Source organism: Scardinius erythrophthalmus (assembly GCF_964197995.2).
Source record: "Scardinius erythrophthalmus genome assembly, chromosome: 14".
In the NCBI taxonomy this organism is placed as follows: Eukaryota; Metazoa; Chordata; class Actinopteri; order Cypriniformes; family Leuciscidae; genus Scardinius; species Scardinius erythrophthalmus.
The window spans coordinates 13,463,283-13,489,526 of record NC_138234.1 but is presented as its reverse complement, the minus strand read 5'-3'; the positions used below and the strand labels follow the sequence as shown (position 1 = coordinate 13,489,526).

At 36.7% G+C, this 26,244-nt stretch overlaps 1 protein-coding gene across 1 annotated transcript in view; it reads left to right on the top strand.

The window, feature by feature from the left end:
* The window catches only part of LOC308701672 (uncharacterized protein), a 43,692-nt gene that overhangs the window by 8,658 nt on the left and 8,790 nt on the right, over positions 1 to 26,244 (top strand). Inside the window, exons 4-13 of the mRNA XM_081384049.1 lie at positions 3,662 to 3,787; positions 4,773 to 5,087; positions 10,780 to 11,103; positions 12,755 to 12,841; positions 13,410 to 13,787; positions 14,733 to 15,038; positions 18,282 to 18,575; positions 19,134 to 19,442; positions 24,836 to 25,141; positions 25,948 to 26,241. Coding sequence (XP_081240175.1) covers positions 3,662 to 3,787; positions 4,773 to 5,087; positions 10,780 to 11,103; positions 12,755 to 12,841; positions 13,410 to 13,787; positions 14,733 to 15,038; positions 18,282 to 18,575; positions 19,134 to 19,442; positions 24,836 to 25,141; positions 25,948 to 26,241 — 2,739 coding nt within the window. The remainder of the gene's footprint in view (positions 1 to 3,661; positions 3,788 to 4,772; positions 5,088 to 10,779; positions 11,104 to 12,754; positions 12,842 to 13,409; positions 13,788 to 14,732; positions 15,039 to 18,281; positions 18,576 to 19,133; positions 19,443 to 24,835; positions 25,142 to 25,947; positions 26,242 to 26,244) is intronic.

Here is a 26,244-nt window from a genome sequence, read left to right as displayed (position 1 = left end):
TGATGTTTATAGTGTGTGTTATAGATCAGACACATTCACACTAATGTCTGTCTTTATCATTACAGTATCAGATCTACACTCAGGTTATATAGTGCTGATAGTGTGTGTTATAGATCAGACACATTCACACTAATGTCTGTCTTTATCATTACAGTATCAGATCTTCACTCAGGTTATATAGTGCTGATGTTTATAGTGTGTGTTATAGATCAGACACATTCACACTAATGTCTGTCTTTATCATTACAGTATCAGATCTTCACTCAGGTTATATAGTGCTGATGTTTATAGTGTGTGTTATAGATCAGACACATTCACACTAATGTCTGTCTTTATCATTACAGTATCAGATCTTCACTCAGGTTATATAGTGCTGATGTTTATAGTGTGTGTTATGGATCAGACACATTCACACTAATGTCTGTCTTTATCATTACAGTATCAGATCTTCACTCAGGTTATATAGTGCTGATGTTTATAGTGTGTGTTATAGATCAGACACATTCACACTAATGTCTTTCTTTATCATTACAGTATCAGATCTACACTCAGGTTATATAGTGCTGATGTTTATAGTGTGTGTTATAGATCAGACACATTCACACTAATGTCTGTCTTTATCATTACAGTATCAGATCTTCACTCAGGTTATATAGTGCTGATGTTTATAGTGTGTGTTATAGATCAGACACATTCACACTAATGTCTGTCTTTATCATTACAGTATCAGATCTACACTCAGGTTATATAGTGCTGATGTTTATAGTGTGTGTTATAGATCAGACACATTCACACTAATGTCTGTCTTTATCATTACAGTATCAGATCTTCACTCAGGTTATATAGTGCTGATGTTTATAGTGTGTGTTATAGATCAGACACATTCACACTAATGTCTGTCTTTATCATTACAGTATCAGATCTTCACTCAGGTTATATAGTGCTGATGTTTATAGTGTGTGTTATGGATCAGACACATTCACACTAATGTCTGTCTTTATCATTACAGTATCAGATCTTCACTCAGGTTATATAGTGCTGATGTTTATAGTGTGTGTTATAGATCAGACCCACTCACACTAATGTCTGTCTTTATCATTACAGTATCAGATCTTCACTCAGGTTATATAGTGCTGATGTTTATACTGTGTGTTATAGATCAGACACATTCACACTAATGTCTGTCTTTATCATTACAGTATCAGATCTTCACTCAGGTTATATAGTGCTGATGTTTATAGTGTGTGTTATAGATCAGACCCACTCACACTAATGTCTGTCTTTATCATTACAGTATCAGATCTACACTCAGGTTATATAGTGCTGATGTTTATAGTGTGTGTTATAGATCAGACACACTCACACTAATGTCTGTCTTTATCATTACAGTATCAGATCTTCACTCAGGTTATATAGTGCTGATGTTTATAGTGTGTGTTATAGATCAGACACATTCACACTAATGTCTGTCTTTATCATTACAGTATCAGATCTTCACTCAGGTTATATAGTGCTGATGTTTATAGTGTGTGTTATAGATCAGACACATTCACACTAATGTCTGTCTTTATCATTACAGTATCAGATCTTCACTCAGGTTATATAGTGCTGATGTTTATAGTGTGTGTTATGGATCAGACACATTCACACTAATGTCTGTCTTTATCATTACAGTATCAGATCTTCACTCAGGTTATATAGTGCTGATGTTTATAGTGTGTGTTATAGATCAGACACATTCACACTAATGTCTTTCTTTATCATTACAGTATCAGATCTACACTCAGGTTATATAGTGCTGATGTTTATAGTGTGTGTTATAGATCAGACACATTCACACTAATGTCTGTCTTTATCATTACAGTATCAGATCTTCACTCAGGTTATATAGTGCTGATGTTTATAGTGTGTGTTATAGATCAGACACATTCACACTAATGTCTGTCTTTATCATTACAGTATCAGATCTACACTCAGGTTATATAGTGCTGATGTTTATAGTGTGTGTTATAGATCAGACACATTCACACTAATGTCTGTCTTTATCATTACAGTATCAGATCTTCACTCAGGTTATATAGTGCTGATGTTTATAGTGTGTGTTATAGATCAGACACATTCACACTAATGTCTGTCTTTATCATTACAGTATCAGATCTTCACTCAGGTTATATAGTGCTGATGTTTATAGTGTGTGTTATGGATCAGACACATTCACACTAATGTCTGTCTTTATCATTACAGTATCAGATCTTCACTCAGGTTATATAGTGCTGATGTTTATAGTGTGTGTTATAGATCAGACCCACTCACACTAATGTCTGTCTTTATCATTACAGTATCAGATCTTCACTCAGGTTATATAGTGCTGATGTTTATACTGTGTGTTATAGATCAGACACATTCACACTAATGTCTGTCTTTATCATTACAGTATCAGATCTTCACTCAGGTTATATAGTGCTGATGTTTATAGTGTGTGTTATAGATCAGACCCACTCACACTAATGTCTGTCTTTATCATTACAGTATCAGATCTACACTCAGGTTATATAGTGCTGATGTTTATAGTGTGTGTTATAGATCAGACACACTCACACTAATGTCTGTCTTTATCATTACAGTATCAGATCTTCACTCAGGTTATATAGTGCTGATGTTTATAGTGTGTGTTATAGATCAGACACATTCACACTAATGTCTGTCTTTATCATTACAGTATCAGATCTTCACTCAGGTTATATAGTGCTGATGTTTATAGTGTGTGTTATAGATCAGACACATTCACACTAATGTCTGTCTTTATCATTACAGTATCAGATCTACACTCAGGTTATATAGTGCTGATGTTTATAGTGTGTGTTATAGATCAGACACATTCACACTAATGTCTGTCTTTATCATTACAGTATCAGATCTTCACTCAGGTTATATAGTGCTGATGTTTATAGTGTGTGTTATAGATCAGACACATTCACACTAATGTCTGTCTTTATCATTACAGTATCAGATCTTCACTCAGGTTATATAGTGCTGATGTTTATAGTGTGTGTTATGGATCAGACACATTCACACTAATGTCTGTCTTTATCATTACAGTATCAGATCTTCACTCAGGTTATATAGTGCTGATGTTTATAGTGTGTGTTATAGATCAGACCCACTCACACTAATGTCTGTCTTTATCATTACAGTATCAGATCTTCACTCAGGTTATATAGTGCTGATGTTTATACTGTGTGTTATAGATCAGACACATTCACACTAATGTCTGTCTTTATCATTACAGTATCAGATCTTCACTCAGGTTATATAGTGCTGATGTTTATAGTGTGTGTTATAGATCAGACCCACTCACACTAATGTCTGTCTTTATCATTACAGTATCAGATCTACACTCAGGTTATATAGTGCTGATGTTTATAGTGTGTGTTATAGATCAGACACACTCACACTAATGTCTGTCTTTATCATTACAGTATCAGATCTTCACTCAGGTTATATAGTGCTGATGTTTATAGTGTGTGTTATAGATCAGACACATTCACACTAATGTCTGTCTTTATCATTACAGTATCAGATCTTCACTCAGGTTATATAGTGCTGATGTTTATACTGTGTGTTATAGATCAGACACATTTACACTAATGACTTTCTGTAGCTGTTTCAGATTCAGGTCCATCTGCAGGTTTTATCATAAGGATAGTTGGTGGTGTTCTGCTGGCAGTGGTGGTGGCTGCTTTGATTTACTATTGCCACAGAGGTTCTAAAGTAAAAAAACATATAGGTAAGTACAACCTACAGAGAAAAATAATGAGCTTTATTGCAGTAGTCTAGGTTTGAAAATAGTCATATTTTTCATATTAAATATTTAAACTTACAACAAGTTAATTAACTACAATAATTATTGATTTTTTATTAATATACATTATAACTCGGAGGCACAGTCATTTGTTGTCAAATAGTTACAAAACCATAGACAGTCTATGTTGCAATGAAATATTGAAAATACAATTTAAAAAATAAATAATTTTAATTATGAACACTGTCATATAATACTCTAATAATACCAGCGGTTCCAGAGTCTGTGGATATTCAGGGTATAGACCTTAGTCAGGTTAGACACTATTGAATTAAACACGGATGAAAACCAGGCTGTGAGGGATAGACACATACAGTCTTTACATTAGCATGCACTGCCAGTGCGTCAGCTGAGCAATCGGTATGTTGTTAAACAACAATAAAATCCATTGAAAGCACTGTACTTCTATCAGTCATAGCCTCCTTTCTGGTTAGTGTGGCATTGGTGACCATTGGTTATAAACTTTCAAAGTATATTTTGGTTATTGGTTATAGACTTGCACAGTATATAAGTTTAAATTTTCACTTTGCAGATAACACAAATGTAACAAGACTAATTTTTACTATTAATTAAACACAGAGTTATATTTCTGAAATATTAATTTTTTTATTATTATAAAATTAATAATTAAAAATCTATTATCAGGATGAATAGAACCTCTAGTATTGTCTGCAGAGCAGTGCCACTTAATGGTTATGATCTTCCACTGTGTTGCAGAATAAGCTGCAGTAGGCATCTCGTTAGGATATAAAAATATATAAAACTATAAATGTAAAAAAAAAGAAAATATATTCAGTATATTGTTTGTGTTATTACAGTTTACACATATTAGATAAACCCACTGATCACAGTTGGATCTGGTTACTAAAATATTTAACCTGTCTGTTAACTGTTTCTGTTTGTTCTGTAGATTCAATTAAACCTGAGACTGTTATATGTATGGAGGGAGATTGTGCTGTCCTACAGTTTTATCATGAAATAAAGAAAGGTGTTCAGATGCTGTGGAGACGTGTCTCCGTTAAAGACTCTGCTATAGCTTCAATGAGTGAAAATGACAAGAAGACCTATTGGTATGAGCCGAGATTCAGAGGCCGACTGCAGCTGGATCCTCAGACTGGATCTCTGATCATCAGAAACCTCAGAAAAACAGACGCTGGAGTTTATTTACTAGAGATCAAAAGCGAAGGAGGAACCGCATACAGAAAATATGAAGTGATTCTCGCTGGTGAGTAGATTTAAATGTATATCAATGTAATAACTGTTTTATTTAGATTTACAGTGATTACTTTAGTGTAGTATAATATAATAATTATTCATGGATAACATAACTGTTATTTACAGAGAACCAGAGAAAGTCCTGAAATTCTGTTTCTGTGGGTTGATTTCATCTGGTTTTAGTAATTTAGGTTAGGGTTCATAAACATGTTTTAATGGTTAAGGGTTAACAGTTCACAACAATCAGATTAATATCAAACACCTCAGATTATTAATAATAAATATTATTATTATTATTATTATTATTATTACTTTCTTACGTAGCATATTTAATCGTAAATAATCATACAAAATATTAAAGTGATAAAGGGAAACTATGGAGAATGTACTTTTGGGTATGCCTTAAATAACGAGCAGAGGTTAGAGATGAGCTCTGGAACTGGGTAGAGATTAGGATAATCATGTAAACAGTTTATTTTTTTACTGTTGTGACTTAAGTAACAACTGAAGATAACTCGGGTCTTTTCTTGTCAGACAACTCAGGACAGCATTACAGTGAGGCTTGTCTTGTTTGTTTTTTTAGCACAACAATGCAATGTTGATCATTTCAAAACAGCAAAAACAGATTATCAGTATATAATAATTATAATACATCCACACACAACAAAGCAGCTTGAGGTTTTATTTAAGGTTCATTGCTTTCTTTTATCCTTAAAAGCAATTAATGGAGTGAAAAATCCCCAAAATTACCAATGTTAAGTATGCAAATGAGCTAATGCAGTGTTTTTCAATTTTTTTGTAGTGCTTCCAATCTTTGAAACTTTTTTTCTGACTGATGTAAGAAACAAACAAATCGTGTATACTGATATTTAGGGGAAAAAAAAAACAGTTTTCCACATGATTTGTGTGCTGTATTTCAAATTTTTCGTTTGCTTTAAAAACTGACCCAATTTTAGCCGTTCACTCAATATCTTTTCCACATTCTATCCTGGGCATAGACTGTAAAAAAATAGATCCTGGGCCACACTTGAGTCTGTTATGCTTAAGCTAACAATGCTGTTAGTTTACATAAGTGTCATACTTGACAATATATAAAGAGAAGGCAGTAAAGAAGCACATGCAACAAAGGAAGTTTCTCTCTATATAATACCTCCCTGCCTTCATACAGGGTGTGAAGCGCTCTTTTAGATCCACTGGTTTAGTAGATACATGTTATTGTTTTTTTCATCTTCATGACCAGTCATTCTCCACATTTTGACTGGTTGGGGAAAATTGACACAGACACTATCTTTCTATCTATCTATCTGTCACATTAATTGGTTGTCTGGGAGGGTAATGCTTTGTAAAAGTTAACATAAAACAAATGTTTTAAAAAAAATGTTAACATAAGATATCTCTTTAAAAAATAAAATAAACATTTAAATCTTTTTAAAATTGACTTTTGCAAATAACCTTTGTTAAATTTATAGAAGTATTTGTTAATATTAATGGACAGAGCTTAAATAGTTTTCTTTTTTAACTAACAACTAAAAAAAGATTTATAAATACTAACAAATATATTGCTCATTCATTGTTCGTTAATGTTAATTAATACATTTATATGACAAACAAATTTTAAATGGGCTTTTTTTGTGAGAAGTTTTTATTTCTATGATGCATTTATTGGAGAGAATAATCCTGTCAGACGCAGCACTGCTGTGAACGCGCGTTCACGTTTAAACACAATTTAAACAATGTATTATTCAATGCATTACTTCTATATAATTATATATTAAGTTGCTCAAGCAAGTGGTAAAATATTTAACCATGTATTTATATTAAAATCTTTTGCATTTCAATTTTAATAAATCTTGCATGTCACAAAGAACTTGTTTTTCCACCTCCACGAATGTCATTATGTCGCCTTGTTGAGGTAAATTGTAGTTTTCCTTGCTTTACCCCGGTCTTAAAATGAAAAAAGTAGTATTTAATTAAATAAATTTATGGTATAAATACATACATTTTATTTAATTAATCGCACTTATGGTGAAATGACTACATTTTCAGGTCAATCTGTGTTCATTTTGACCACGAAACATGCGCTGTCACTTTAATTCAGCGTTTGCAGCACAGCAAAAATCATAGACAGTATATAAACGGCAAAAATAGACTCGGTGCGGAAACGATCGCTGCACTGCTGTATACGCACCGCAACTGGAACGGATCGATCATCGACGGACTGCATCCGCGTGCAGTGTGAAAGCTCTGTAAACATGGGTACGGAAAACAATACTCACCGCATACACACTGCAAACGAAATATGTGTGAAACGGGCGTTAGACTTGGAGCAGGAGAGCTACTCCGGCTGCTACTCGCAGTAGAGCGAGTGTTCCCATCTTCAGTTCAGCGACATATTTCCCGCCGCGCGCTGCCGCGCTGCCGCGCTCTCTGTCCGCTAGTGCTCTGTATTTGACGCAAGTGTTTGTTTGTGTGTGAGTGTGCGCGCTTGCGCACTCATTGGGATAATTGTATTATTTATATATATTACTTAAGGGCTATTTAGTTTTTGTAATAAAATAAAAAAAAATAATCTGGCGCTATAAAGAAAATCAAATCAAATTTACTTGACCTTCAAGGGGGGCGGGGGGAGCCGTTAGGAGGGCGGGGCGCCCCCCTTATATAATGGTAGGGGAAACACTGAGTATATTTAAAAATATATTTTCCTCAATGTACACCTTGGCATAAATAGAAATATGTATATTATTCATTATAAAAATGCCCATGGGGGTTTTACAATTTTATTCAATTTAACTCTTTCAACACCAGTGTTTTTTAATAATGATTTTGATGATTTTCACAATTTTCATGGCCCTGAGAGTAATTTGTTGTATAATTATCTAAACATACGATGTCAAAATAAAGAACAGACTCCCTGCTTTAAACATATATTTTTAGCTTTAACACTTTAATCTGGGTACGTTTCATCAGAAACATTTTTAACAAAAAGCTGGTAAAATCATGTTGTTGTTTTTTCCAAAGACTACATCTAGATCAGATTCAGAACGATGATCAAAAGATTTGGCGCTGATAGCCTTGTGGGCAGCGCAACACGCCGACATATAGCACGGTTATTCTTCGGGCGACCCATTGTGGAAGTCTGTCCCATGTCTTACAAATGCCAAAGCACAGTGCCCTTTGCACTTTTGGCATTTGGTATGAAGATGTTATCTATAAGCTAGTGTGCTTCAAAACAATTTCAAAATTCGCATTTAGAAGATATAAGCATTCAAAACTTAGTTTCTCACTTCCGCCAATATGGATCAATGATTTCGATGACATCACTCTGCACTGCAACTTCTTATGAGATTTTCTGTCCAATCAAATGCTCTCTAGAATCTGAAGCTCCACCCCCTACAGTATAAATAGAAGCTGTGGCTGAAATCAGTCACTTGTTCACACATTTACTATTTTCTACATGGTGAATGATGTGTAGTGCACTATATTGGGCATAGGGAACAATGTAAATATGAAGACAAAAAAAAGTCTGGTTTCATGTTAGTATCATGCAAAGCTCCGCAGCTCCGGTCCAGAGACACAAAGCACATAGATTATATGATCGAGTCGGCACAGAGCAGAAAATTTATCGGACCCTTATGAATTCTGCACAGAATGCTATATTTTAAAGCGATATGTTGGAGATTAGAAATAAACTGTGGCTTTACTGAGCTCAACGGCTCTGACTGAGCTGTGATATAAAGACTATTTTAAAAAGGGGAGGAGCTGTTCGATATGTCCCGCCCTGTTTTACTTTTTTGGTGGAAATTACATCAACACATTGAATAATGCTGCACTTTTCAGGGTACTTCAGTGGGCCTTTCACACACACTAAACCCACACTGTCTTCTATACCGCCTCAGAGTGGTCTTTGAGGCTAAGCATATCCCATGATGCATCATGTTCGGGAACTTGCATGCCCCGAAATCGTGAGATGTCGAGGAAAACATTCCATTAAGTTAGATGAATTAGATATTACAAATAATTCGGTAGTAAAACGTAAAGTTTTGCACATTTTATTGGTGCAAAGATGAATGTGTATTTTGTACAACACTGGCAACTGCTTATTATCACTTAAAGGGACACTCCACCCATTTGCATTAAGTGGTCCATTGTTAGAAAACCAGTCATACTATTAAATGGTCATGCAACATTCTCTCATTTTCCCCTGAGACGAGAGAAATCCACTATTTACCTTTTTCACTTCCTCCTACAATGACGCAAAAATCGTCATTTGACGTCATTGTAGGAGGAAGTGTAAGAGGGGGGGATTTCTGTTGAGACTACAAGCACTCGTTCCTCATCTTTCCCAGGGGGCGGGACCCGCTCACGCTACAGACCTATTACAGATCAGTGGGTGGGACTTTACTCTCTGAAACTGAAAGCAATATCCTCCATCTTGTTTGAAGCTAAGCTAACAGACACTGTGGAGACAGATGTACAGTTATGACAATAGCGGAGGAGAGTGCTCAATATGATATAGAGGAAGAGGATTTCGGAAGTCTGATGCTTGAATCAGGTGTTTGTGGCTACCTTTACAAGCCGCATTATAGCGAAGAGCAGCCGAGGCAGAAGACCTGCCTGCCGCGGACGAGGATTTCAACCATGACAATTTCTCCTGGACGAAATCTCTGAATCAGACGAGGACACGGAGGTTTGTGTTGAGAACTATCCTAGTTTCGCACCGCATATGTTCTGACTGGACATCCAGGTACCATGCAATAATTCATCTTTTCGAAAGAAATACAAACGAGGAGTAATGCACTATATGAGTTCGCCAACTAACTAGACATTTTGTGTGAATGTGAAATGAATTTCAAGCTCTGGTGGTAGCTAGCCTTGTAGACGGAAGAGTGATTTCTCTTATAGGCAGATATGCGCTTTCTGGATTAGTGGGAGTGGCTTGCGGAGCTGTGCAATGTGGTGCATTGTGGGAGTTGTTGTCTTTCATACAAATGCGTCCTGAAGTTATTTTTTGTCTTTCCTCGGTCACAAAGGCACCAAATTCAAAATTTATTTTACATTTCGACTACATATATGACCCACTTTAAATAAAAAACAATGTTCAAATGGGTGAAATGCCCCTTTAATAGATTTATCACGTAATAGAACATCACAATTTGTAATATGTGTCTTCTGTTACATAGGGACTACTGAACAAACTTCAAAAATAAGTTTTCAAATGCAAAGTATTGAAAATTAAAATGTGTAAATAAAGCTGTAAACATTAATTTTTACAACCCTCAAGTGTGTCTCATTTGGTAATAAAAAGTTCTACACACACACTTGCAGTCTTCACCCCATTTGAACACTTGGGCCAAATACAGGAAATAAGTCATGTTAGTAGAAAAGTGGTCAAGTGCATAGACTGCAAGTGTGGGTATTTGGACAGGCCCTATTGCTTGTTTCTTCTTCTCCTGTGTTTTCATTCGGAGGTGTGTAATGGCGTGCCCTATCACATTCTGGCATTAACCCGTTTAAAGGCACTGGATTGAGATTTCTTTTTACCTTTTGATTATGTAATAGAAGAAAGTCTTGTTTCATGATGCCTCACATGGGCCTCCCAGTTAAAAAGATCTGACCACTAGTTGATTTCATCTGTTTACTGACTGTGTTATTAAAGTTTCCTTTCAGTTCCTTCATGTCGTCTGTTTTGGTTCTCAACACAGGTGAAGTGGAGACGGTGTCAGTGAAGGAGGGAAATGATGTCACTCTAGAGTTTTCAGGAAAGAGTGTTAATTATACAAACTGGGAGTTTGAAGTGGAGAATAATGGAGTAAGAATAGCTACATTAATAAGAAAAGATTCAAAGGACAATAAACCTAAGTATCCTGATCGGAGAACTGGTGGGAGATTCAGAGACAGACTGGAGCTGGACACACAGACTGGATTTCTGACCATCAAGAACATCAGACCTGAACACACTGGACTTTATAGAGTAATAACAGGTCCCGGATATATCTGCAAGAAATCGTTCAATGTTGTTTTTGATGGTGAGTATAGAAAGTCTTTTTAGTGTAATAATCGTCTGTCATAATGTTGAATTTTTCTGGCAAACAGTGTGACATAAATATGACACATGGTGAAAAGAAGTATATACTGGGCCATTTTCACAGTAACATGAGTATTTTGCTTTCTTTAAAGGACTCACATCACGATGAATCATATTTTCTGTTTTTATTCATTTATTTTTACTATATACGCATTCTATAATTTACAAATCTCAAATCATCCTCCATTTATTGATGCTAAAGTGCTTTCTGAATTGTTGAAAATTTGAAATAGCCAGATAATCCTAGGTTATGTTTTATTTTTCACACTTAACATTCTGTTCACACTCTTTCATACTGCACATCTGTAATCCAGAATTCTTTTGTTTGTTTTGCATACTTATGAAGTCAGTAACATGCCATGAAAATGACTCTCCGTATTAAGAATCAAGTGTATCTAAACTTTTAGAGTGATTTGGTCTAAATGTAAACATCTGTTAAAGGTGCAATGTGTGATATTTCTGAGGATCTATTGACAGAAATGCAATATAAGATCCATAACTATGTTTTCAGTGGTGTATAAAGACCTTACTTAATGAACCGTTATGTTTTTATTACCTTAGAATGAGTCATTTATATGTACATAACCGCGGCCACCCCTTCTATGAAGGTCGCCATATCGTGACGTCATGTTTCTACCGTAGCCGACAGCGAACAGACAGCGCTACAGAGCGCGTTTCATCACTAACTTGAATGAGAAGCAGCAGAAAAAGACGCGGCTTCCTACGTCGGCCACCGTAGCCTCTCATTCGAATTTGAAATTTCAAGGAAAGGCCGCGAATTATTGACCGATTGCAATTCGCAAATCTCACCACTAGATGCCGCTAAAAATCACACACTGCACCTTTAAGTGAAATAGATTAATCAGGGTAGTAGTAATATAGAAAACTGCATAATATAGAGAATATAAGGTGTATGTAAACTTTTGATCACAATTGTATATGAGTACTTTTAAATATTATCTGAATATAACCAAGTATGTCAACTTTGGATTCCAATTGGCAAATAATATAAAAATATTCTCCAAAGCAAATGGTTTAATCCTAGAGCATAAATCTGGGCCTCATTTATAAAAGTGTGTACGCACAGATTTGAACTTGGTGTGTGTGTGTATGCTAAAAACCATGGCAATGTTCATATTTATAAAAACGCTCTTTGACATGGTAAAGTGCTCAGTCACGTCAGGTTCTGAGCAGACGTACACACTTTTCCTTGTGTCAGAGTGTCGGACTGTCGGAGAACTGCAGGTGTGTGATACTGTTCTGCATTATAAAGTAAAGCATTTGGACGTTGACTGGTGCTCTTATGCATGTTAATGACATTAATTAGCCATCGTTTACAAGGCGGAGATCTGAAACCATTCAGCTGTGAACAAGATCATTTGTGATTTATAGATTTCAAATCTGAAGAGGTTTATGTGTGTTTTCTGTGCATTTGTTGGTTCTCACACACACTCACATTTGAGAAATGATCGTATGAGTTTTATAAAGTGACTGTTCTTTAAAAATCTGTGCAGAACTAAATGAAGTGATTAAGTTAAGTTGTGTGTGCTGGTTTTGTCCTTTATCACTCGCTCATCTCTCTTTTCTTACAGATCCCACTGAGACCTCAGGGAATGAATCAGTGATTACAGGTTTTATGGGTCGAATCCAGAGGTTTTGTGGACTGGCAAGAATTGGGGGCAAGTGTTACCTTATGCTCTCACAAGAACAAAAAAAAAAAATGCTAATGTTCATTGTACTATGAAAATATACTGTAACTAAAGATTATAAATGTTCATGAGCCATTCCTTCGCTATAGTAAGATTTGTGAGTTCACAAGTAGATCAAATCTGTCCTGAAGGGCCATCACATATTTATCATCTAACACAAGATTCAACTCATCAAATCATTAGTAGAGACTGCAAGTGTGTCATTTATAAAGTCAAGTCAGGTGTATTTGTGTACTCCTTTCTATTATGTATTCTTTTAAAGCAGCTTTTCAGACGGGATTACTATATTATCAATACAAAGCAAATATTCAGTAAACTGACCTGATGTTCACCTGCAGAATCATTTGATTATATGTCTATGTCCGCATTTCAACATTCCACTTGTAGTTTTCTCTAGGATTTGAGATGCGACTTTAGAGTTTTATTAGAGCCCTTTAAGAACCAACTTTCTACCAGTGGCAAATGATTGTAGAAAGTGTCAAACTCTTTTGAATGTTTTATTTGTTTAATCTCTAACTGTTTCTGTTTGTATTTTTAGGGGTGTTCGGAGATGAAAAAGATGAAATTAAGACTCTGTCAGTGATGGAGGGACGTGATCTCAAACTAAACACTGATACTGAAATACAGACAGATGATGAGATAATCTTGAGGTTTGGAACAGCTTTTAGGAAAAGATGCCCATATGTTATCATAGCTAGATTCAGTAAACCGGGCGATGAATTTAAATCTGAGGAGAGGAGATTTAAAGACAGAATGAAGCTGGATCTCACTGGACCTCTCACCATCACCATCCCCATCCCCATCCCCATCACCATCACAAACTTCAAAATCACAGACTATGGAGAATATTATGTACAGATTACCAACAAGAAAAAGAAGAGCCTCAAGTCTTTCACATTCATTGTTGTTCCCAGTGGTGAGTACCTAAAGTCTTTAACAATCTTCAGTTTAGCCATTAGAGAGAGAGAGAGAGAGAGAGAGAGAGAGAGAGAGAGAGGAGGGTGTCATTTTACCTGCGTCTATTCAGCTCTCAGCAATGGTTGACAGCACATTATATTAAAGCTAATGAAGATTAACATACATTTACACAATCTGAGGAATGCTACATTTCAAAATCAGTAATGGAGCACTATAGCTAAAGAAAATCCTCAAAGCACTGAAACTCCAATCAAGAAAGTTGATATTTGCCACCAACACAACTCTAGCCATAGCATTGCAAACTCTTCTTTAACTGTTTTGTTAACTGGCTTATTTTTATTCAACACAAGAGCAGATGTGATGGATCTGAGTATAAGAAAATATGAAATTAGACCAGCAAAGGTTAGTAAGTTAGTAACAACAAATGTCATACAGACATTCAAACACAATAAATTAAATCATTTCAGTGTTCAACAATGTAAGACCAGTTTCACAATTCCCTGTTGAACTAGACTGTGAAACAAATGTGTGTGTGTGTGTGTGTGCGTGCGTGCGTGCGTGCGTGTGAGTGAGAGACATGATCTAGCATCTTCAGCTCAAAATATGGAGACAGAACAGGGTCAAAACATGACAGGATATTCATCTCAATCTCTCTATTTTCAGCTTTACAGCTTGTTCAGCTAAAACATATTTTGTTGCTGACCTGCATCCACAAGTACTTCCTTCAGCTTTTATTTAGATCAGCACTTTTCAGAGTAGTTTTCAGCAAACTGGAAATGAGACAGTAATATACATTTTCTGTGTGAGAAGAGAGCAAATCATGTCCATCTGAATAATATTTATGTGGTAGTTTCAAGCTGTGATGTTCACATGCACACTCTTGATCTGATAGCAACATGTCTTTGTGTTTCTCTGTTTCTATGTGCTGCTGTCGCTAATGAAGTGAGCTTGAAATCAGTGGAAGAGGGAGAATCAGTCACTCTAGACCCTGAAACTGAAATACTGAAAGATGATCTGATACAGTGGAGGTTTGGAGATCAAGACATTCTCATAGCTGAAATCAGAGGAGGGACCGGAGAGACACATGATGATGATGTGAGATTCAGAGGCAGACTGACACTGGATAAGAGGACTGGATCTCTGATCATCGCAAGAATGAGAAATGAACACACTGGAGATTATAAACTACAGATCAGCAGCAGCAGAGGAACCACAAACAAGACCTTCAAAGTTGTTGTTGTTGTATATAGTGAGTATTGTCTTTCAGTTTAATATTTTAATGATATTTCACTTACTGCTTTTACAACAAATGAAATGAAAACATGATGAATACAATGACTAAACTATAATATTTTTTATGTCATTTAATTGGTGTGTTTATTTTCTGAATTATGATTGTAAAGTACACAGGTTTTCAGACTAGTGTTGTCACGATACCAAAATTATGACTTCGATACGATACCAGACCAAAATACCTCAATACCGATACTAAATCAATACCACGGCTAAAAAACTAAAACAGTTAAAGTAACTGAAAAATATGACAGAACTTAAAAATCATTGTTTTATAAAGTTATATTATTATCAATCATGCTAACATTTACAAACCTTTCACAACAGGTTGGGATGACCAAAATCTTATTTCATGATACGAGTCATTTGATATTTTTTAAATGTAATTTTATAATTATAATATAGATATTTAATTTAATTGTATCTTTGTTACAATTATAGACTGATTCTTAACAAATAAATTACATTTATTCAGTCAAGCATTGGGTGACTATCTTTTTTCTTTTGTTGTTGGATTAACATTAATCACACAGAAAATTACGCTACAGGTGTTGTGCCGAATTTTGACCCCGCCAAATTATTACCCCCCCCCTAGTATTTGTAGGTTTAGGATTAGTTGTGGGGGAGGGGTTAGGATTAGGGGTGGGGTTAGGATTAGGCAATCAGGAGCTGACTTCAACGAGGGGGGTAATAATCAGGCGGGAAGGAAGTCGACCGGAAGTTGAAGCCGGCCGCGTGCCACCATCTTGTAGCAGAACTTCACCTGCAGTTAGCATCCCATTGACTCCCATTCATTTTGGCGTCACTTTGATAGCGAATAACTTTACATCTGAGGCGTTTAAAGACTCTATTTGTCCATTATTTATTTCTAAAGAAACACGACAATGTATAAAATGCTCCATTACCTTGTATCTTACGTTATGGCCCCGTAGAAGCAGTTTTTGTAAAAGTAGGCTAACGATTGCGTCATAACCACGCGACTCTCTGTCGCACAGTAGAGAGATTACCGTATGGACGGGAGGAGAAGCTCGCGGGCAATCGGGGGACGTGGAGGCAAAATGACAATATAATTAATCAGAATACCTAGCAAAAGTTGCTCCTGCTCCAAGCTCCAAGATTCGGAAGGGAATGATTCAGATTTCTCTTGGCACAGCTCCTAGAAGACAGACGGGTTGCTCACGTGGTCCGTGTAACGCTTTGCTCGTTTTGAGTCTGCGCGTCAGGAAAGGAAGTGCTAAGAAATCGCTAAAAATGGGCTTCACTTGTCTCAATTGAGATCCAATGAGATGGCTCTGTCCACTTCTTATACTGTCTATGGTAATAATTTGGCAGGGGGTCGAAATTCGGCACAACACCGTTCCGGACCTTTAAGACCTGCACGTATCCAATACATTGGAACATATACGATTTATGTTTACAAACGGTTTACGTTTACTAAAGACATAACCCAACTGTGTTTACGTGAATAATATAATTTTGACTATTCAAACCTAATAATCCACGAAAGAGAACTGAAGTCGCGATCGCATGCTGTCTGAATGGCTTGTGCGCGTGCTTCAGGTCTGAGAGCCCAGCAGCGCGAGCACGTCCCGCGCTTCATTTTCTCATGCATGCAAGTTTCTTTGTCAAGTGCCGCGCGTATATATTTAACTGTTCTGCTTCTGTTGTTTAGTGAATGTACACGTCCTGACTCCTGCTGTCACACAGCTACGCAAATTAAGAAATACTGCTCTTATTATTTAGAGTCCTCTCACTCTTAAAGTGCCGGTACTAAAAAAAGTTAATATCGTCTCGTTTTTAATAGCAGGGTATCGCGATACCTTTCTAGTACCGGTATATCGTGCAACACTATTTCAGACTGTGCTCCAGGGCCCCTGAGAGATTACAAGGGGGTGCTAGGGACTCCAGTGCAAAATAAAAGCCTATTCATTTAATTTAGGAAGGCACATGAGGTATTTATAACATCACAATGTAATGTTACTCATATAGTATTTTAGGATCATGATGGGATAATTATACATGGGGATTCTTGTTATCAAAAAGTTTGAAACACCCTGGTGAAGTGTGGATGAGAATGATTATCAGATCATGACAGAAAGAAAGTTTGATCTTTGCATCTCTTCGAAATCACATGAAATGCTGTCAGAATCAGTTAATACGGGGGTCTTCAAAGGACCCCTAAAGGTGCATTCACATTTCACACATCAAGTGACTTTGTCGCTGCATGTCTCCAGTGTCTGGCGATGAGGTCTCTAGTGGGCGTTCCCACTACTGGGTGTCTAGTAATGTTTGAGAGTAACATTCACGGATGTTACTACATGTTGTACAGTTGTAGACTTCTTGCTGCTACAAACAAACATTTTACAAGGAAAAGTCTAAGCATAAATGTAATCAGTGTACATAAAATGCATAATATTAAAGATGAACTAGAAACAGCGATTGCTCTTTGCCATCGTGGATAAATATGATGGATAGATGCACATTTTTGAGCTTCAATCTGTTGGTTGCAATCCACTGCATTATAACGCTTGGAAGAGCCAGGACATTTTTTATATAACTCTGATTGTATTCGTCTGTAAGAAGAAAGTCAAATACACCTAGGATGACTTGAGGGTGAGTAAATCATGGGCTCATTTTCATTTGAAAGTGAACTAATCCTTTAAGCATAGTCTATGTGATATTATTAGAAACCAACTGTATTATATTAGTTAGGGTATTTCTGCATATAGTTGCTACAATCTGTTGAAGTAAAATGTTCTCCTGACCTGCACACTCATTTCAGAGGAAACCACTAGATATTGCTTTAGACCAGTAAAGATCTGAATAATTGCAGCAAACATTACATTTAGACTGGATCAAGTGACATGATACCTCAGTTTAATCTAGGGATGCACTGAAATTAAAACTCTGGAAGCACTAGGTGGAAAACCGAAACCTAAAATGACTTTTTGTAAAATATTTAATTTCTTATTTTAAATTATTTTGTTTGTATAATACTATTATTATTAGATTTTTTTTATTCAGTTCAATTTCTTTTCCCTTTTTTGTGCGTTGTCATATTTTTTTCCTTATTTCTACAAAACGAAAATGCCATTTTTTGTGGCGAAATTTCTGTTCTTCCCTACTAGTATAATTAGTTACTGACAGTGAAATATCAGTTTTATCTCTGTCTACATAACTATTTCTGTTTGTTCTCCAGGTGAGTACACTGCTGAAACAGTGCTGGAGGGAGAAGATGTTACTCTATCCTCTGATACTTGTATAGTAAAAGAAGAGGTAAAATGGTTCTTTAATGATGAAATTCTTGCAATTGGAAAGGACGGAGACATTAATAAGACTTCATACTGTGATGAGAGATTCAAAGACAGACTGGAATTAGATCATCAAACTGGAGATCTGACCATCAAAGACACCAGACCCAGTGACAGAGGAGTTTATTATCTAAAGTTCCTCTCAAGTGGAATAGAAAGGAAATTCGATGTTACTGTCAGTGGTGAGTAATTCAAGCCTTTATAAGCAAATTATAATCATATAAGCAAAACATATCATCCTCTTAAATTAACATCTGTTTAGTAGTTACAATTACAGTTGCATATTAGTGAACATGTGTAGTGTGGTAATTTGATGAACTGTTTTAACATTGAGCAGACATGTGGTTTCAGTGTAGTGACATCAGCGATCACAGAAGAAATATGGCCTATAAATATGTTTGATTAGATATTGGATGAGACAAAATAACTGAAAGAGCTGAAAGCCTCATATATTAGCAAATCAGTTCATCTTTCCTGCACAGAGTGACCATTTAAGTAATAAAATCATGTGGAAAGAAGTCAGGATACATCACCTGTTGGTTCAGGGTCCTGCTACACACATTACAGTGATACTGAGAGACAGTAATGTGAAGTTTTGAGTCTTTCTCCATTTCAAACTGATGAACATTATCTGAATGATCTTTATGTAGTAATTTCAATCTCTGATGTTCACATGCACACACTAATGGCAACATTTCTTTGTGTTTCTCTGTTTCTATGTGCTGCTGTCACTAATGAAGTGAGGAACATATCAGTGGAAGAGGGAGAATCAGTCACTCTAGACCCTGAAACTGAAATACAGAAAGATGATCAGATACAGTGGAGGTTTGGAGATCAAGACATTCTCATAGCTGAAATCAGAGGAGGGATTGGAAAGACACATGATGATGTTCTTGATGTGAGATTCAGAGGCAGACTGAAGCTGGATGAGAAGACTGGATCTCTGATCATCACAGACAGCACAGCTGATCAATCTGGAGGTTATAAACTACAGATCATCAGCAGCTGCAGAGAAACCACAAACATGAGATTTGTTGTAACGGTGCATCGTAAGTAGTTCTCTTTCAATTTATTTTTAAAATATAGATCTTTGTGAAAAGTGATGATCCACTTTGTGTTTTTGCTCTATCAATGAAAATAGTTCCAATGGAAACCAAAGCATGAAAAAAATATATTAAATAATGTGTTTGCAGAGAATATTGTATTTATGTTAAAACTTGTTCTTAAGTTGTAAAGTTATTAGTGTTACATGATTGTTAACAAAAAAGGTCTTAAAATCCTTGTTTCGAGATTCAAACTCGTACAAGAAAATCACCATTAAAGGTGCAGTGTGTGATTTTTAGCGGCATCTAGTGGTGAGACTTGCGATTTGCACACTGTCATTCACTCACTTCACATCCCTCAAATTTCAAACTCGAATGAGAGGCTATGGTGGCCGACGTAGGATCGGAAGATGTCGTCATCTAAGTCAGCAGAGAGTAGCAAGTCAAGCAATGAGGTTTCTTTATATTATATTTTATATTAAATTATATTTACTTAATTATTCAGTAAAACCACATGTTATTGCGATTGTTATTTTTACTTGTTCATCATTGTGTTAGTCTTTTATTCACTGTCTTTACCATAGCCTGTTTCCATGCTAGTTAGTATAAGATAAGAGCATCAAAAGAGCTAGATAAGGGGAAATAGCTAACGTTATGATGTCCGAGGTGTCGTTCAGACAGCATGTTTTTCTCCACGTTTGCAGAGTCGGGGACAACCTGAGTATTTTGCTGCGTCTTTTTCTGCTGCTTCTCATTCAAGTTAGTGACGAAACGCGCTCTGTAGCGCTGTTTGTTCGCTGTCGGCTACGGTAGAAATATGACGTCACGATATGTCGACCTTCAGATAGGGGTGGCCGTTGTTATGTAGATATAAATGACTCATTCTAAGTTAATACAAACATAACGGTTCATTAAGTAAGGTCTTTATACACCACTGAAAACATAGTTATGGATCTTATATTGCATTTCTGCCATTAGATCCTCAGAAAAAACACACATTGCACCTTTAAATATGAAATACTTAGTTTCAGTCAATCTCATTCTCATGTCAATCTTGAGTACCTATAGAGTAGTATTGCATCTTTCATATCTCCAAAAAGTCTTTAGTTTTATTATATTTATAAAAGAAAGATAGGCTGTACCGAGCTAAAGAATCATGAGCATACAGAACGCGTTTTAGCTTAGAAAAACATGAAATGGGGGAAAAACACGAGGTCTCGAGAATTTTTAAAAAGTAGAAATGATGTATTTAAACACACACACACTGTCCATCGCATGCTCCATAGATATGCGTGATCATGTTTACTTGCTGTGCTTACACGCCGATAGCTAACAACACACAGACATTTGAAGCAGTTTTACTCACCGCCTGCAGTTCCAACGCACGACCGTGAACCTTTATCGTTGGGACTGCTCCATCCTTAAGCATTAGACGATCTGCAAATCCGGCAAATACTTCCCTAAAGCCGAGCACAGCGCTTTGATGGGCGTACTGCTTTCGCTCTCTCGCGCTGGTCTACGGGTGCGCGCGCGCCCTTCCGGGAGAACTGCCCTTAGGACCCGTATTCACCTTATTTTTAACGGAAATACGGACGCAGCCAGTTGACGGTATTTTGTGCGAGACTTCCGGTCAGGCACTTCCGGTCACTGGCGAGCTCACCGTAGCGGTTAATCAAACAAGTATTCATAACAACTAACTCATCGTTATGGCTTCAAGGAAGACCGGGATTGTTTGTGCAGTTAGAGGTTGTCATAATAACTGGTACAAAAGAAAGATTTACTTGGCGTTTCTGTTGCGTGGCGTTTTCTATATCTCTGCACACCAGAAACGTGTCTGACGCGGCGCTGCTGCTGCTTGGTGACATATGATAAGCCTCATTGGTGATATATTTGACATATGAGGAAGGGGAGTTGTGGAAGGCCTATGTTAAACATAAATATATAGCAGCAAAGACAACGTCAGCAGTATTGACGCAAAATAGGTTGTCCACTTAATTCACATCTTTACATTTTATTAGTATGCTTTGCGTGGTTTCGCACCTTGGAATGCTTATTTGTGTGTGTGTGTGTGTGTGTGTGTGTGTGTGTGTGTGTGTGTGTGTGTGTGTGTGTGTGTGTGCAGTTTTGAGACAGTCCCTTAATTTGCTTGGCGAATGTCTAACGAATGTCCAACATAAAACCTACTTTACCGCACCCTTCGCCTGTGGTTAAAAGCTTTACATTTGAAGAAACCACCGAAACGACCGTATGTTTGTTCTTTTCATTTCGTGAACACAAGACCTACAGAAGACCACCCGATACCAGAAAAGTGGCTGGGCTATGAAGTCTCAATAAAAACTCTAGGAGAAACAAAATCATAAAACTAGTCATCATGGCGTTTATTTTGTATGATTTACAATTATTTATAGCCATCTACTTATTGCTGTCCTGTGCTTTGGTTGCATTCTGATGGCATAATAATACATTTGACATGACAAAAATACCTCCATAGATATATTAGTCCAGCGCTGGCTCGGCCGTGTTTAGGGCGGTGCTGAAGGCGCCAGCGAAGTTGGCACTCTGCCAGCTAGATGCATGAGTGTTTTCAACCAGGTCCGGTACCCGAACTGGGTGAGGTGGGGCTTTAGATCTTTGTTGTATTCATCTGTTACGTTATGTGTAACATTTTTCTGTCAATTCTGCATAATCCTTTGCGATTGATATCGTTAGTTAGCCCAGGGAAGCGAGGAAATGGAAGTCCCGCACAAAAACCGGATACTGGACCCATGTTTACTTCCGCGTTCGAAAATAAGGTGAATAAGGAAATTCCGCTCCATCTGACGTCACACAGGCCCATACTCGAAAAAAACTTTCCGAAACTTGTGACAAACCGGAAGGAGTATTTTTGGTACAGAAATACTCCATCAAACGTACAACTTAATTTTTGAAACTTTGTCCATGTTTAGCATGGGAATCCAACTCTTTAACAGTGTAAAAAACTCAGTATGCATGAAATAGCATTTCACCCCCACTTTAATTTAAGGTAATAAGAATAACATTGGGTCTCATTCATGAAACATTCATAAATATACGAGTAAATATTGATTTGCGCGTAAAGAGACATTCTTGAAAATTCTTCTCCTGATTCACAAATACTTCGTAAACGTCAGATGTGATGGTGAAATGTGTGTGTGGGTTAATGAATTCCAATCAGTCGTAAATGGGACGCGCGTACACGCTCATTCTCTCAATTACCATAAATCCCGCCAAATAAAACCGACTGACAACTATATATGGGCATCATATTATGACACGAAACGAAGGATTTCAACATGTCTTCTCAAAAGCGAATGAAGAAGAGAAATTTCTCAGATGCAGAAATTGAAGTTTTATTATCAGAAGTTCATTCAAAACGCCACATTTTATTTTCAAGCGTACAGTGGCGTATCAGGTGGTCCTAAAAAAAATATTTTTTAGGTAATAATGCTTTAGGTAAAAATGCTTGGCAGCCTATTACAGATGCAGTTAATGGAGATGCAGTTAATTTCATCTGTTAATCGAACAGTCCCAGAAGTGAAAAGAAAATGGTTCGACATGAAGCTTGACTGCAACACTTGTGACTTGCGGACTTGTAAAAAAAAAATAATAATAATAAAAAAATTAATAAACAGCTTGAATCTAAAAAAAAATTAAAAATAAAAATAAAAAGACTTGCGGACTTGTGTTCCGTTTGCAGATGCTATTAGGCTACTGGCTCTCCTAATAAAAGTAAAAAGAAAAAACGTATGTAATTAATATATATAATATTTTTTCAAAATGCTGTGTAAATATGTACCCGATTAAGGTGAATTAAAATGCAGCCTTATTAATGAGCAAAACATTCGGATGTTAAACGCACTATTTACGCGTGGCTGGGAGCAGGTGTAGATTTCTTTCGTACCAACTAACATTTGGAAAATACGAACATTTTAATGAATCCGAAAATTTACGCCAGAACCACTTTACACACGATTTACATAAAAATTCGTTCTGCTCGTGTTTCATGAATGAGACCCACTGTGTGACACTGACATGTCATCTTCACATTTCCTTTGCAACCTTTTAATGCTGAAATTCTTGGTAACATGATAAACATTTTTAAAGCTGCTGTCAGCAAAATTTTTTTTGATCAAATTCAGTGAAATTGACACTATAATCCGACAGAAAAACATAAATAAGGTGGTTTTAGAAAAAAACCCGAGCTTCTAACTCCACCTGGAGCGTGTTATTTGTTTTGCAAAAATCCACCGCTCCCGGATCATCGGGTCCAATCAGCGCAGGGGGGTGTGAGATCTGACTGTCAATCACAGTTCGTGCACGCGCCACAGATCCCCTCTCCCTCGCGCAGACGCACACGTTACAATATCACATGCACACGACACGCCTGAAGTTCGCCTGGAGATTGTACGAAGCGTGGTGGCGGAGAGAAAATCTACTAACAAGCTTCCAATTCCACGGTTATTGCTATCTATGGGTAGATTAGCCAGGGCAGCCGACCTCCGAGTCCATGGTGTTGATCGATGCTGAAGAGACGGACGCGTTCACAGAAAATCAGGTACACATGCACTGACGATGGGCGGGTGCTCGTTGGTAGTAGGGAGGGGAATGAGAGTTGTAAACATTCAAAATTTTGGCTAAGTCCACTCAATCTGCCAGACTTGCCGACTGCAGCTTTAATAAAAAATCAGTTTTAATATTTAGTAATAAATTCAACATGTTTACCAGAGAACTCAATCAAATGAAGAAAAGATGAAGCTGCAAAATGATGTTATTTCACTTGATATCATGGCTGTACATCAACAACAGCAACAATAAAAATAAAAATAAAAACCCACATGTGGCTGACCAACACATTACCAGTGGAACAGTTCTCAAGTGGTGAACAGCAATAACTCTGTAACATACAGACATTCAAACACAAGGAATTAAATCATTTCAGTGTTCAACAATGTAAGATCAGTTTTACAATTCCCCATTGAACTAGACTGTGAAACAAACGTGTGTGCCATGATCTAGCATCTTCAGCTCAAAATATGGAGACAGAAAGGGTTCATAACATGAAAGGGTATTCCTCTCAATCTCTCTCTTTTATTAAGCTTTACAACTTTTCAAATTCAGCTAAAACACATTTTGTTGCTGACCTGCATCCACAAGTACTTCCTTCAGCTTTTATTTTGATCAGCACTTTTCAGATCAGTTTTGAGCAATCTGGAACTGAGACAATAATATTAATTTTCTGTGTGAGAAGACAGTAAATCGTGTCCACCTGAATGATATTTCTGTAGTAGTTTCAAGCTGTGATGTTCACATGCACACTCTTGATCTAATAGCCACAATTCTTTGTGTTTCTCTGTTTCTATGTGCTGCTGTTGCTAATGAAGCGAGGTTGAAACCAGTGCCAAAGGGAGAATCAGTCACTCTAGACCCTGAAACTGAAATACAGAAAGATGATCAGATACAGTGGAGGTTTGGAGATCAAGACATTCTCATAGCTGAAATCAGAGGAGGGATTGGAAAGACACATGATGATGTTCTTGATGAGAGATTCAGAGGCAGACTGAAGCTGGATGAGAAGACTGGATCTCTGACCATCACAAACAGCACAGCTGATCAATCTGGAGATTATAAACTACAGATCAGGAGCAGCAGTGGAAACACAAATAAGAAATTTCTTGTTATTGCCTTTGGTAAGTAGTTATTTCAATTTATTTTTAAAATATAGATGACGTCTTTGCGGACATATCATGTTTTTAGCTTGTTTGCTGTACACCCTGTCACATAGCAGCTTTTAGGCATTGTTCTGTCTTTTGTTTAGAAGCAAAAAATGACAAGAAGGCAGCAAGTCAAAAGAGAGGGTTAAACTGTAAAAAAAATTTTTTTTAAATGGGTACGATTTTAAAACATCTCAGATCAATATTTCATGTCCCCATAATTATTTATCTGGTTAAAAAAATAAAAATAAAAAAAATCTGTGTAAGTATACAGTGAATAAACATCCCTTACAAAAATTAACCATCTTTTTACTATAGTAAAACTAGTTTTCCATGATAGTAGTGTAGTAACCATGTTTTTTGGTATTTTTTTCAGTGCATCTCTCTTTTTAATATCTGCAATTGTCTGTGTATTTTCTGGCTGATACCACAGAAAAGCGAGTGAATGAATCGGCTGTAGAGATGCCGCTGCTGAATGGAGAGGATGTGAATTAACAGGAGGATATTCATCTGAATCTCTCTTTTATTTAGCTTCACAGCTTGTCAAATTCAGCTAAAACACATTTTGTTGCTGACCTGCATCCACAAGTTCTTCCTTCAGCTTTTATTTAGATCAGCACTTTTCAGAGCAGTTTTCAACAAACTGGAACTAAGGCAGTAATATACATTTTCTGTGTGAGAAGACAGCAAATCATGTCCAAGCTGTGATGTTCACATGCACACACTAATGGACACATTTCTTTGTGTTTCTCTGTTTCTATGTGCTGCTGTCACTAATGAAGAGAGGAGCAAATCAGTGACAGGGGGAGAATCAGTCACTCTAGAGACTGAAACTGAAATACAGAAAGATGATCAGATACAGTGGAGGTTTGAAGACACTCTCATAGCTGAAATCTTAGGAGGGACCGGAGAGATGTATGATTATGGTTTGAGATTCAGAGGCAGACTGAGGCTGGATGAGAAGACTGGATCTCTGACCATCACAGACATGAGAACTGAACACACTGGAGTTTATAAACTACAGATCAGCAGCAGCAGAGGAACCACAAACAAGACATTTGTTGTGACTGTCCATGGTA